General features: G+C 45.2%; 1 protein-coding gene across 4 annotated transcripts in view; it reads right to left on the reverse strand.

The window, feature by feature from the left end:
• The window catches only part of BLK (BLK proto-oncogene, Src family tyrosine kinase), a 69,464-nt gene that overhangs the window by 30,944 nt on the left and 23,492 nt on the right, over positions 1 to 15,028 (reverse strand). For all 4 annotated transcript variants that reach the window (XM_050948846.1, XM_050948843.1, XM_050948844.1 and 1 more), the window contains exons 2-5: positions 11,886 to 12,003; positions 9,989 to 10,037; positions 2,799 to 2,892; positions 1,388 to 1,486 (exon numbers count right to left, since the gene is read on the reverse strand). In XM_050948846.1, the coding sequence (XP_050804803.1) occupies positions 1,388 to 1,486; positions 2,799 to 2,892; positions 9,989 to 10,037; positions 11,886 to 12,002 (359 nt within the window). In that variant the 5' untranslated portion in view covers position 12,003. The remainder of the gene's footprint in view (positions 1 to 1,387; positions 1,487 to 2,798; positions 2,893 to 9,988; positions 10,038 to 11,885; positions 12,004 to 15,028) is intronic.

Consider the following 15,028-nt stretch of genomic DNA (forward strand, 5'->3'; position numbering starts at 1 on the left):
TAAGTGAAAGGACAATGGGGATAAACTGGGCATGATTAAATTCAGGCTGGAAATTAGAAGAAGCTCTCAAACCATCAGAGGAGTGAGGTTCTGGAATAGCCTTCCTATAGGAGTAGTGAGTGCAAACAACCTCACTAGTTTTAAGATGAAGCTGATAGGTTAATGAACAGGATTAGGTGAGGTGCTTGTCTGTGACAGCAGGGGACTGGACTCAACCCAAGCAGTCACTTTCAGTCCAAGGTTGGCTGTTCCTCTGTCTAAGACTGACTACATTTCAGGATGGTTTTAGGTTGGGAAGGGTCCCCTAATGTAACATTTTCAAGAGATTAAGATCTGTTCACTTTGTGTCCAAATATCAGTGTGAATGTATATCCCAGGGATAAGCCTGTATAGATTCATTTGCAGGTTCAGCTGGATATGTCTTCACTTCTCTAGCTTACTAAGTCGCATGACGCTGGGCTGTTAAAGAGCTGTCATGTTCTGCCCCAGGAAAAGGTTTTTCAGTGGTGAGCGGAGTGATGGCTGTATATGCAAGTGCTCTTCCTCAGTCGAGACACTTTAAAAGTACATTTTAGTTCTAGAGATGTTGCTGGTTCTACTTGTATTCTCTGTTTTACAGATAGATAGCATATCACTGGAATCAGGAATATCTCTGAAACTGGAGTAGGGTGACCAGACGTCCCGATTTCATAGGGACAGTCTCAATATTTGGGGCTCTGACTTATACAGGTGCCTATTGCCCCCCACATCTCCATCCCAATTTTTCACACTTGCTATCCAGTCACCCTAAACTGGAATGACCTTTTTTTTTTTTAACTGCACTCATTGTAGTCTCCTTTGGAATTCTTTGGGACCAAAGCTGCTATATAATCATATGGCATTATATTACAGAGTGTATCCCTTTTAAGCTATTACTGTTTGCAGATATGTTAAGGGACTGGATTCCTCCCAAACTGAAATTGAATGCTGCCTTTTACCTTTCTCTAACACTAGAAACTCCATTTGCACCTTCTCTGAGCCCTTTAATTCACTGGTATTTAAAAGATATGAAGATATTAGGAATTCAGTCTTCCCATTAGAAAGACAGGGAACAGTATCAGTGTTTTTATTAGTCTTCTGGCCAAATTCTTCTTGGCAATTCCAATCCCATAAAACACTCTGCATTTTAAACTCCACATCCTCTCCTAAATTAACGTGTAGTGTTACTGTGGGCTGTAAAACAGCTGTCACCTTCCATCACAGCTGTGGCTGCATTTCGGTGATGGTTGAAACAATTCCCATTGTCAGCCCTCCCTGCTCCTATATTTATAAGAGCCCTCGGAGGGGCTATTATAAATATAAAGTAATGATATTAGCGTTAATGTTTCATATAAGCTTGTGCACCTACTTTTCCATTTCCAAGGTATCCATTTGTGCGACGAAGTTACTGGGCACATAACCCTTCTTTCCAGTGGTGAGAGACTTTGCCAGCCACCAGTCCCCATCTCTACAAACCAAACAGGACAAGAAGCATGAACACCAAAAGGAGTTTTGACATGGATCCCGCCTAAGATGACTCATGGATTTGGAGGCTTCATGAATCTTGCAAAATAGGAAGCACATTCTGAAGCCCTCTCTCATGTAGGTAGCCCTGTACTCTACAGGTAGCACCATGGGGTGTGTCTACACTGCAGCTTGGGGGTGAGGAAGCTAGCGTGCTAAAAATAGCAGTGTGCCTGCAACCGCACTGGCGGTGACTTGGGCTAGCTGCCCAAGTACAACCTGGTCTGAGGTCATAGGTACATGCTGCTGTGGGGCCACTCTGATATTTTTAGCACACTAGCTTGATCAGAACTGGTGCAGGTATGTCTACGCAAGCTGGGAATTACACCTCCCAGCTCCAGTGTGGGCAGACCCATAGACGCCCATTCCTATAGGCCACCCCCAGTTTGAAGGCAGTCTAGAAAGGCAGCCTTTAAAGACACTGGTTTATTCAACCCTGAACAAGTGGGTGTTTTTCACTTCCCACTTTCAGTCCCGAGCTCCCAGACAGAGACCCGAGCACTGTCTTCAATTCCCCATCTGCTCCTCACTGCTGTTTCCTTTATCACATGAGGCAGCTTTCTGCTTTTGCCACTCCGAGTGCCTCCAGAAACCACAGCACTACCAGGGTAGTAACTGAAAGCTGTTCTCATCTGCTGGATGTTCAGGAGCCTACATGTAACCAGCTGAATGGTCTCAGCCCAGGGGACAGGTGTCTGAATCAGAAATATCCATCAGCATCACTAACCCCATTTGTGAGAGCCTCACAGAGAGGTTATGGACTAACACTTAATGAATAGCTCTCTCATTGCAAATCCCTGAGCAAGAGAGTGGAAAGCCACATGGTAGGGCAATGTGAGGCAAGCCTGCAATGTTATTCTCATTTGGATGAACACATGGTGCCTGTTTCAGGGCTGTCTCTCTTTCACCAGGACTATGGTCACACAAATTTTTTTAAACTAAACTAAACCAAACCCACATCCTTTTTAAGGCAAAGATCAGCCTATGTGCTGACAAGTCATTATTTATACTACTTCAGCACCTATGAGCATCAACTCACAGCAAAGCCACATTGCTAGGTGCTGTCCATACAAACTCAGTAGACCAAAGATATGTTATAATCCCTGTTCTACAGATAGGGAACCAAGTGACTTCTCAAGATCACAGAGTAGGCCTGGCAGAACCAAGCACTGAACCCAGAACTCCAGAGCTCCATGGAATTTTGTAAAGACTTCTCCAGCAGGGGCTGGCAAATGCTGTGCAGGGGGATCCCTTACCTAGATAGGATTTGAAGCTTCTCTCCCTTGGTCAGCTCCAAATCGCGGTCACTCGTGGAGGCGAAATCATACAGTACAATCACAAAGTCCTCATCTGCGGCAAGAGAAAGTGACACTATTGGGTTTAGCTGGTCTGCCATTGATTGGGGAATTAAATATGTGGTGCATGGATTTTAGTGAACCCCAAACCCCACCTCCTCCCGCCTCCCTCGGTCATAGTAGACGACATCACCATCCTCTCAAGTGCGTATTCTGGGCCTTCCCTTTTAATTCAATATCTCTCTAGACCCGCACATCTAGGCCACATTTAAATCTTGTCGCTACTTTCTACACAACATCTCTGAGGCCTTGTCTACACTGGCAGCAGTGTGTAGGGTATGAGTAGCCACCGTGAAAAGCAGGCTGCGTCCACAGTGTGGCATGTTGCTATATGCAGCAGTGAAAGGCTCTGGCAGCGGGGAGGCAGAAAGGAAAGGTTCCCGCAGCTCCCCCCGCCAAAGCCTTTCCCCGCTACTGAGCCTTTCCCTGCATCGGGGAAAGGCTCCTGCACAGGAAGGACACGGGACATTACGCTTAAAAATAGTAATGGAGATGCGGGAGGCATTGTTTGGGCATCTAGAGAGCCATGTAGGGTAAATACCCTAAGGTTCTAGTGTGTCTTTACTCACCTAAACAATGTCTCAGTGTCTACACTGCTATTTATACCTGTGCTAGGAGGGCATGCAGTGTCTGTACTCTACATATCACTGTGAAGTGTAGACATAGCCTGACACCCAGCCTGTCCTCTCAGTTGACTCAGCTAAATTTCTCCTTCAGGCCCACATTTTCTTATATCTCAACTACTGCTTTCTCCTTGCTGGCCTTTCCCCACTCAAGACCATTCAGAGTACTGGTGCTGCTGCTGTCAATTTCCATCGGCTTTAGATCAGGTCCTTAGATTGTAAACACTTCAGGGCCGAGGCTCCAGGCCTGATTCTCTGTCCACACACACCAACTTTACACCAGCGGTGTTGCATCAGTGTAAACGAGGTGCCATGAAACGTAGCCTCGGGCTCTGCATCTTACTCTAAAATGCTGGCCACACCCAGCACCCTGTGGACACTGTCAGAGTATGACTAACATAATAATCCACTCCAGTGTGAACCTTTTGTCAGTGAAATACTTGGTGACGTTGTTTTACTGCTACATTTCCATGCCCTGTGCTCACGGCATGGCTGCATATCTCTGAACAAGTATGTAACTATTCACTTGCTCTGTGTGGTTACGGCTACTGAAGCAGAAAAGACCTCTGCTCTCCTGACATTCTAGGGCAAATCAAACCCTACCAGGAGCTTAAGTAAAAACCCCATGTGATGTGGAAAGATTTTGTGTGCGCGTAGCCTAAGTAATGCAGCAGGGGTGATCAACATTCTATATATAGAATGTCTCAAGACAGACAGTCAAGTCACATTCTCTCTTTGACCTTTTCAGATAATGCCATCAGCAAGCAGCCGAGACTACCCCTTTTCACTGAAAGATAATACATCTCCAGAACAACACGAGTTTTGTGTGTGCCGGGCCTGGCTATTGTTTTGGGATTTATTGGCAATGTCGCATGATCAAAGGGGGAAATCGTGAGGCTCTGGAAACCAAAGCCTCCTCCAGCTTTTAGGGAGGAACTTGAAGGTCAACTGGGCAGATTCAAGTGTGTCAGTCTGAGTCTTCCAGATATGAGGTAGGAGCAGCTCCAGTGAGAGAGAAAACTTGGAAACATAATAATGTTTTGCATTACTGTGAGGCTTTCCATCTGAGGATCTCAGAGCATGTCACACAGGTTAATGTGCCAGCCGCCCACATCATCCCATTGAGGCAGTTAATATTTACCCCTGTTTTAGTGATAATGAGATTGGGAGAAGAAGAGAGGTCAAATGCCCAATGTTTTCTAAAGAAAGGTGAATTGTCATTGACTGATACCATCATTAAAACATGTTGATTTACAACTAAATAGTGCCTTTACACTAGATTTGCTACATCTTTTTGCTATCTAGGAGAGTACACTATAACAATATATATATATTTAAGCAATTATATATTATATTTTCACACTCATATTAACTGTACATTTTTATTATGTCAGAAAATGGTCTATGACATATTGCTTATTTACTAGATAACTAACTTTTTGCTCATGATTTACGTCAAGCTGAATTAGGATGGTAGAATTTAATTCAACACACAAACCAGCATGTTATTTTTTTATTTAAATGTTTTAAGAGATTATGTTTGCAGTGTTGTTGTAGCTGTCTCAGTTCCAGGATATTAGAGAGACAAGCTGGGTGAGGTAATATCTTTTACAGGACCACTTTCTATTGGTGAGAAAGACAAGTTTTTGAGCTTACACAGAGCTCTTCTTCGATATAAGCTCAAAATCTTATCTTTAACCACAGAAGTTTGTTCAATAAAAGATGTTACCTCACCCACCTTGTGTTTTAAGAGATTATGATAAGTTTAGACCTTAACATATTTTGTATTAAATTCAGATTTCATTATAAACAGAAAAGAAACATTTAAGAAGAAAAACTTGTAATTTAAATAACAAAATCAACAAAATCCAATTTAAATTTAAAAAAAAATCTAAATGTTTGGATTTTTTTTTAAATGTCATTGATTTTGGTCCACCCTGGTCAATGGCAGTTTCTCTCTTGACTGCAGTGGCCTTTGGATTAGGCTAAAAACAGCAGTGTAGATGTTCCAGCTCAGGTTGGATCCTGGCCTCTAAGACCCTCCCACTTTGCCAGGTTTCAGAGCCCAGAATATCTGCACTGCTATTTTCACTCCACAGCCTGAGCCCAAACCCTTACTCAGCACCACAGGTCTTTGTTTGTGGTGTAGATGCACCCTAAATGACTTACCCCAAGGCCACATAAGTACCGTATGGTACAAACAGAACCCACACCTCCTTACTCCCAGTCCTGGTTTTAGTCACAAGAGTAGTGATGACAGCGGGACTTACTCCACACTGGCTGTTTCAGACCAGGCACCAGAATAGACTTTGCTGACTAACTAGTGGATTTCCCCCACTGTAAAATAAGGATAATACCACTTTATGAGCTCTTCTGTACAGCACCTTGCACAGTGAAGCCTTGACCTCGGAAGGGACCACTATGTGCTGCTGTAGTATAAAACCGACAAACCGCATACTTTAATTACAGCCCAATGACCGCTTGGGTGAGCCTTGCTTTCAACACCAGCATAGTCTGCATAGGTTTAGGGCCTATTAGTTCAAACAGTTCTCCCACTGCTGTCCCCTCATGCACTGGTGGAGGTTACAGATGTCCCAGAATCCACTGCTTCAGAGAGCTGGGTTCTGTGGGATAGTTCTTCAGAGGGTGTTGTGCCCGAAATGGTTTACGATAGTGCTAGGAGGAGGTGGAGGCAAAATAGCCACAGTTCAGAACATGGGTTGGCCGTGCTAGTGTGCGCACATCAAACAGACTGTGCTTTCTCTCGTCCTGTGCTCACAGGTCAGCTAGGAATGGCCCTGTTCTCTAGAGCTGATGGCTTTAAGACATGGCCGTAAGCGGCTCAGCGCAGGTTAGACAACACTTTCATAAAAACGCCAGAGGCCTGTTTATGCAACGGCTTCCATTGCTGCTACCACTGGGTGTAACGTAATGCCAGGGGCCTCTCAGGCTCGGGCTGCTCAAACATTTTCCATCAAAACCTTTTTTCTGTGCAAATTTGGGTGAAAATTTTCATGGGAAGTGTCAAAATTTGTGGGTGGATTTTTTGTTTGTATTGCAGGTTTGTTTTTGTTTTGTTTTTTCCAGAAAGTTGAACATTTTTGGTCACAAATGTTTTAGTTTTAGGTTGAAAGTTTTTCAGACGTTGGTCAAAAATGTTCATTTTTCATTTTTTCAATATTGCCAAAATTTCCAGTGGCAGAACTCCTCTTCACTCCATGCTTTAGTCCATGTGTCTGGTGGGACAAGATTTAGGACAAATATTTTGAAAAGTGACTAAAGATGTGGGCGGGGGGGGGGGAGGCACGATTTTCAGAAAGCACTCAGCACCTGCTCTGTGAAAAACCAGGCCCCAGGTTGGTGACCCCAAAATGAAGGCACTCAAAAACCATTGGTGTTCTCTGAAAATCCAGGCTGCGATGTGGATAGCAAGAGAGAGGAAGAGGGAATTCCCTTTACCAAACACCTTTACAAAACCAACATATCTTCCCCCTACCAAATGCAGGACCAAGACTCCATTGTGCTAGGTGCTGTACAAACAGAACAAAAAGATAATCCCCACCCTTAAGAGCTCAGGGAAGATGTAGGCCTTTTCGGGAATGACAACTTTCAAATCCTCAGGGTCACCACTGGGGACTTAACCCATGTGGCATGAAATGAGCAAAGATTCACCAAGACGACAGGTTTGTATTTTTAAAAATCTCTAACTATAGAGCCTATAGGTCTAATTGAAATAGATACCATACAGTGCTGCCAATTCTTGTGAGTTTATCTGGATCCTATTGAATTTTGGTATTTTTCTTAAAGCTCCAGCCTCTGGAGTCAAGTGACTACGTAAGAGTCTCAGCTTTCATTTTAAAAAAAAAAAGTCAGTTTGTAGCAACCATAGTTGCAGAGAAGAGATTGAAAATGTGAAACAAGTTCACCCTGAAGTTTCACAAGCCAGAAGGCAAAGAGAAAGAACCCAACATTTAGTCTTTCAACAACAACAAAAACACCTTGTGATTTTTAAAGCAATTCTCATGATTTTTTTGTGCCTTCAATCATGGGTTTTGAAGGTGTGGGGTTGGCAATACTGAAGAAAACACATCTCAGGTCTTTTATTTCTTAGGCTTTTTTGATGGCTGGACTGCCTAGATTTTGAGTTTCCTCAGTCAATTCACATTAATTGTCTTGTCTTAACGGAATAAACTAATTATTCCAAAACTGTTCATAAAACTGTGTTGTAGCAAAACAGCACTTTTGAAAATCCTTCCTCAGACTGGAAAAAATAAGAACCTCACTACTCTGTTTCTTTGAACCTTCCCCCAAAACTAGAACTGACCCCAACCCCAAACCGAGCCTTTTTGGTTTTGTGTATGTGTGTGTGTATGTGCGCGTGCGCGCATGTGAGTGCATGGGTGTGTGTTTTGAGATGGAATGGAAAAAGTTCCTGTAATATATCATTGAAGTATTTTTCATTTTCACTGAGCACCTTTGTACTTCTGCCTTCTAGCCAGAAGCAGAAGTGAAAGCTCCAGTTCTGAGGGAAGCTGCTCTCATTGCGTTTCTGGCTAGACTGCAAACAGCAGATGACAAATCCCCTCAAAAGCCTGCATTTGAGATTTCCAGACTGATTTTGAAGACTTGAGAATAAAGCTGGTTGGGAATTTTCTGTCAAAATGTTGCTTTTTCCGTTCTGGAAAATGCAATTTCTGCAAAATCTTTCCACGGGAAAACACCTAGACTCCCGAGGCAGTCAAATCACAGCTCCCATGAGGCTCCACAGGAGTTCTTGGGAACACCAATTAAAGTTGAACCAGCCTGAAACAAAACATTTCAACATTTCTGAACTGATATTTTTAGCAATGTTCCGATCTGGAAAAAGTTTTGACGTTTCGACTTTTCATCCAAAAACATAAAGCAAAATATCGGAATTTCCCACGGGGATGGAAATTCCAATTTTCAACCAGCCCAGGTTAAGAGATTTTAATAAATTTTAGTTTAATCATTTAAATGTCTGGCTCCTTGTCTGGGCAGACGCTTAGTTCCATACCTTGAAGTTCTTTTGTTAATAGCAATTAGGGTAGGAAGAATTTGATGCTTATTTGTTTGGGTTTCTATGGATAGTCCTGCATTTTTGCATTATTTTTATTGGCTAAAATTTTTGCACAAACGGGAAATAAAAATAGCATAACCCTCAGTTTCTGAATAATTGTTACTTAATATGTAACAGTGGTAGGTCCAGAGCTCATAGGACATAGAATTGAGAGAGACAACCTGGGCCATCCACTCCAGTCCTCTGCTTTTGCAGGCAACCTTGTCATGGAACAGATTCTGATATAATAGCACCATAATCCTTAATATTAATTGTAACATTTTCCCTTTAAATTGACAAAAAACATCCTGGGACAGTAAACTATGAGCACTCATGAGACCCTCCCCAACCTAAATTGGGGCCCCAATGTGCTAGGCACTGTACGTTGTGAGCTTTCCAGGCCAGGAATTTTTTCTTGCTATGTTTGTACAAGACTGCTAGGTGCTACCACAGTCGGAATATAAAATAATGAGAATAAGACACAGTCTTCTGCATTACGAGTTTACGATCTACATAGACAGGACAGGCAAAGGATGGCATAAAAGAAGAATTGTTAGCCCATTTTTCAGATGAGGAACTGAGGCACAGAGATATGAAATGGCTGCTTGGGGTTACCTAGAATGTCTGGAGTAGATCCAGGAAATGAGCACAGCTCTTCTGAGTCTCAGGCTTTGCTCACCCACAAAACGTGCCAATTTAATTCTATCAATGCAACACTTTTGTGTGGACACCCTAACATTGGTTGAAGAATGCCTAAGGATGATTTAGTTTATTCCTTATTAAACGTAAGCACTCAATATACAGCACTCTTCAACCAGTTTCAGAAGGGCCAGCATCAATTTAACTAAACTGATTTAGTGAAATTTGTGTGCGTGTGCATGTAACTCACTACTGAATGTACGTTAAATTGCCTACTCACTGCTCTGTCCACAGAGGATATGAGTCTGTTATAGCCAGAGAGAACACAGATTAGTTCTTTAGATCAAGTTCTACCAACTCCTAATTTTAGTTTTGGAGGTTCCTGATTCAATCCCCTGTGTGTAGACCTTGCTCCACTTGGCCAATTAACAGAGAACGTTTTTTCCCTTATGGTTGTTGACCAGAGAGAGAAATGGATGACTACCAATACTTACATCAAATCCTTCTAACAACTCGTCTACTTTCACACCCCTGAGCCACGCAGCTAAGGCGGTCTAAATTTTAGATGTAGACCAGGCCTAGATGTACTAATAAGGAGCTAACAGTGCATCTGCATGAAAACTAAAAAAACCCCTCCCACACAAATGAATTGATGATATTAGAACTGGTTCACCCAGTCACAACACATTGTCTTGCAGAAACCCCAGAGGAGGAGAAGGAAACAGTGAAGTGGTTAAATGTAAAAATCTTACCTTGCTGTGATGGTTGGTTTAGAGGCGAGGTACTAATATGTTGTCTGAACTTTGGGAGAAACAAAAAAAGTCCATTTGTTACTAGGGGAAGGACCTGCTTTGTGACACAAAAGTCACTCAAGGCCTAAAGTCATTGAATTCAATAGGAGTTTTTTAATTGCTTTAAATGTGCTTAGGAACAGGTTCTTCATGTATTTTCATGGTGTTAGCATATTTTACTATGATGCATTCAGAGCTTGCTTGTGCATGTCCTTAAAAACTCACTGGTCAATTGATTTGGATGATTATAGTGGAGTTAACTAGATTTCAAACGTTGCCATACTATGTAATGCAGTTCATTGTTGCAAGATCTCTGTTAAATGATGCATGATGCAATCAATGAACCCCCTGAAGGAATTTACAAATCAGTATTACTTCAGGCAGAAAACCAGGAATCTGCCATAATTGTCTCCAGCTCATAGAATGTTGGTTGCTCAGGAATATCAGGGTTAATTATTTACACCTAAATACACAGATTTAACTTTAGATGCCTACATTTAATCCCCAAGTTTTAGGGGTTTAATCCTTCTGCACCTCAGTTTTCCATGTTGTAAAATTATGCCATTTAGAATCTCTCCAGGTTTTCTCAGCGAGGCAACAGAAAACAGCAAAGCCTGGGTGGTTATTCACCTAGCTAGCTGTATTCTTCCCAGATCCAGTCCATTCTCCACTTCGATACCATGCACAGTGTCAGCAAATGATCGTGCCAGCCATCCATCTGGTCTCAACCCCTCTCATGTCTACAGCAGTGGTCTTCAACCTTTTTATGCCCCAGATCACTTTTTGAATTTAAGGGGAAGCAGGATCTGTGCCACTCCTTCCCCGAGGCCCCGCCCTGCTCACTCCATCCTCTCCTCTCTCCCACACCCTCACTCACTTTCACCGGGCTGGGGTAGGGGGTGGGGTTCAGGAGGGAGTGAGTGAGTGAGGGCTCTGGGCTAGGGCCAAGGGGTTCACGGTGTGGGAGAAGGCTCTGGGCTGAGCCTGGAGCAGGGGGTTGGGGTGCAGGAGGGGATTCGGGGTGCTGGCTCTGGGAGAGGGGTCAGGGCTGGGGCGGAGGCTGGGGTGCAGGAGGGGGCACAGGGTGCAGGCTCTGGGAGGGGGCTCAGGGCTGGGGTGCCAGCCTCCCACCAGGCAGAACTTACCTTGGGCGGCTCCCGGTCGGCAGCGCAGTGAGGCTAAGGCAGGCTACCTGCCTGCTCCAACCCCATGCCGCTCCCAGAAGGGGGCAACATGGCCCTGCAGCCCCTGGGGGTGGGAAGCGGGGGGCATGTTGCTCTGCATGCTGCCCCTCTCTTCAGGCACCGCCCCGCAGCTCCCATTGGCCACAGATCCCCATTCCCAGCCAATGGGAGGTTCGGGGGCAGTCCCTCTGCACCGCCGGAGATCGCAATCGACTGGGAGATTCTCTGGGATCGACCAGTCAATCTCGACTGACCGAGTAATGACCACTGGTCTACAGAATCTACCCAGGTAGATGCTTCCAGGGCTTCTGAGCACCTCACAGTCATGAAGAGGCTTTATCCTCACTCCACCCTTATGAGGGAGGGGAGCATTAACTCTATTTTACAGATAGGATCTGAGGCACAGAGTAGAGGCAGCAACTTATCAAACCTAAGGAAGTCTGAGGCTCAGCCAGAAATAGCATCAAAGTCCCGCAAGGCCCCGTGCAGCACTCTAGCCACTGGACCATCCTCCCTCACCTTTACAGAGATGGTGGCCCGAGTTGAAGGGAACAAAAGGGCTCGAGTTACCGCTGGCATACACAAGTGCTGCCCTACGGATTTCAGAACTACCTGAGCCGCTGCGGCTACGCTACCACAGGACGCAGAAAGGAAGTCACAAGCTGCTTACTTACTGGGGGCGGGGGTGGAGGAGGTTTCTTCCTGGAGAATATCTGAGGTTTTTGCCTATTCGCAGCCTCACATTGCTTTTGTGGTGTGGACTGGTGGCGTTTGCTCCCATACAGTCCCATCCTGTGAGAGAGAACACAAATGAGCACGTGACGGGGGGCGATTCACGGAGTAAGGTGCTATTCAGTACAAGCAAGGGTGGTGTTAGCAGGTCCCAAACTAAGGTAAGGACAAATGGTAGGGATGAGTGAGAGGTACTTAAAAGCCCCCCATTATTGTAATACCTGAGTGCCTCACAACAGGCCTGCAGGATTCAGAAGCACTGTTCTCTGCATCTGACAGATAAGTGACTTGTCTAAGGTCACACAGGAAGTCTCAGTGGTTTGAGCGTTGGCCTGCTAAAGCCAGGGATGTGAGTTCAATCCTTGAGGGGGCCATTTGGGGATTTAGTTGGGGATTGGTCCTGCTTTGAGCAAGGAGTTGGGACAAGATGAGGTCCCTTCCAGCCCTAATAATCTATGATTCTAAATCTGTGGCAGAGCAGGGCACTGGGCGTGCATCTCTGAGGCTAACATCCTGGCTTTCCAATGCCCCGAGCGTATACGGGAACTCTGGGTCCAAGCATTTGGAAGGTAGCAGAAGTTTTGAATAGAGATGGTTGAAATGTTTGTGTCAAAAACTGGCTTTCTGACCACAACCTACTTCTTTGCTTCGGTCGGGAAATGTTCTGCTTTGCCAATGACAGGAGAAAAGACATCAGGTTTAGGAAACCCAAATGTTTCTACTGAGAAATAAATTGTTCACTTTTCAGTTTTCAGATACCCCAAAGATTTGTCAGTGACAGGTTTTTAAACACCTACCCTTCCCTATATATATATATATTTTTGGGGGGGGTGGGGGGGAGAAAGCCAGCAAAAATTGGCATTTTTCAACTGGCTCTAATTTTTTAGTTTTGCAAAATCATCTCTTGCTCTACAGGCTGAGGCAGGAGAATAAGGGAGCGTAGATGCCTTTACAACCCTGCATGGGCTATGCACCCTGACAGGGGTGGGAGAGTAGCTTCCATAGTACTGCTGATCCCCCTCTGATAGGTGTGGGTGAACAGGAGTGGGAAGCAGGGGCTGCCCTGACTTTGCTCATTCCCCCCTTGCTGAGCCTGCATGGAAGAGGAATTATTCTGCTCCTTGTCTAAATCAGTAGCAGACTGAATCTTTACCCTGGATCCAGGGGGACAAGCCAGGAAATGAACTCTGACTCTGAGAGTCTGCTTCAATGGCAGGGCAGCTACTGCTGCCTGTAACTCAGGGCAGCTTGTCAAGTCCCACACACTCAGCGTGACAGCACCAGGCTCCTAGGTTGTAAGATCTTTCACTCAAGGAATCCATCTCTATTTCCACTGTGGAGCATTATACCCACATATGACGCTGATGTGATGACTAACCTCTTGGATGACACACCAGAGATTGACCAGCTAATAGCATGAGATGCCCCTTGAGATAAAGCTCCCTAGCTGGAAGCTATAACTTCTCATAGCCTCTGTGGATTGGTACAGAGAGGAACCAGGAACGCACGCTCCCCATGGGTTACACTAAGCAGGGTAAAACATCTGTAAATTATAAGCCGATTTTGATTTCCCCATTGGCAACTGCCACTCAGCTCTTCAATGGAAACAACAGGAAGAGGGTAAAAGAGACAAGTCACCTGATTAACGAGAAGAGGAAAGCTCCTCCGTGTGATATTGGAAAAGGAGCTCAATAACCTATGGAAATCCAGGGTGCACAGACAGTGGGCAGTGTTTCTAGTTACATGATGGTCATTGACTTGTACTTCTGGGGTCAGATGCTGAGACACGTGAAGAGTAAATTATGCTCTCCGTGAGTGAGGATATCAGAAGCTGACCTAGGCAGTCCTTTTTATACACATGGTTCCCAAAGGGCTTCACCAGTTTTAGGACAGATTCTGATATCCTGACTCCAGCTGAGCAGCACATTTTCCATGAATAGGGTGACCAGAAAGTAAGTGTGAAAAATCGGGATGGGGGCGAGGGAGTAACAGGAGCCTATATAAGAAAAAGACCCAAAAATCGGGACTGTCCCTATAAAATTGGGACATCTGGTCACCCTATCCATGAATCACCCCAGAATTGCCAACTTCCAAAGTTCAAATGGCATGTGCCAGACCCCAACAAGTCACTAGACTGACTCAAACATCATGTGTATCAAAAAGCCATCTCCTGTGGTTTTGGTCTCTCTTTGAGCTCCCCTCACCACCCAGCACCTGTGAGACATACCATGCTGCCCATTCTCCTGAAATGGATGATTTGGGCCCTGCTCCAGGAGCTCTGGTGGCAGGACCCAGCTGAGAGCAAATCACACAGATTTACCTAACATGCTGACTGCTGCGCTACCAGTTTCCCCTCACCTCCAAAAGTCTAATGACTTCTGTGCCCACCCAACCCCACATCTGCCCATCCCAGCTGTAATTATGCATCCCCGGGCCCACATCAATACTGCCCACCGCTGCCCCTTGCTCCTCAGCACATCCCTGCTTCAAGGGTTCTTCACCCCAGTCTCCCAGGCCTAGGGGAGCCGCTGCACCAAATCCTCCTTCCCCCCCATTCTCAGGTCTGGTGTTGAAGGGATAGGAGGAGAGGAACAGAGAGCAGACTGACCCATTCACCACAGGAGAAAATGGGGGAGCAGAGCCACCCTGCACTGCTGGGCTAATTTGGCTTCCCTTCCCTGTCTACCCCATGGGAATGGTACCGGCTAATCCCCCACCCCTACCAAAAAGCCCATTAGGCTCCCACGGGGAGTGGGGAGAGTTCTGCCTACCTCCTGCTGCATCCATGATTGGCTGCTTTCCCCCAGGAGGCAGGTAAGCTGAAGGCAGGCAATCAGAGGGGGGTTTCCTTGAGCGGAGCTGAAATGCTTGAGAGGGTGGGAGCTTCTCCCAGCACTCTCAGAGAATGGCACCATTGGCGTTACTTGCAATGAACTCTCGAGAGCTGGCGGCACCGAATTCCCATTGACTTCACAGGGCCTGCTGTGAGGAATGGCTCACCAATTTGCACTAGAGTGGCACAGTCTAGCTGTGTATATATAGAAATCACTACACCATTGATATGCAGCCATCTCTGAGGTGGAAT

The sequence above is a fragment of the Gopherus flavomarginatus genome, chromosome 4 (genome assembly GCF_025201925.1).
Source record: "Gopherus flavomarginatus isolate rGopFla2 chromosome 4, rGopFla2.mat.asm, whole genome shotgun sequence".
Taxonomy (NCBI): Eukaryota; Metazoa; Chordata; order Testudines; family Testudinidae; genus Gopherus; species Gopherus flavomarginatus.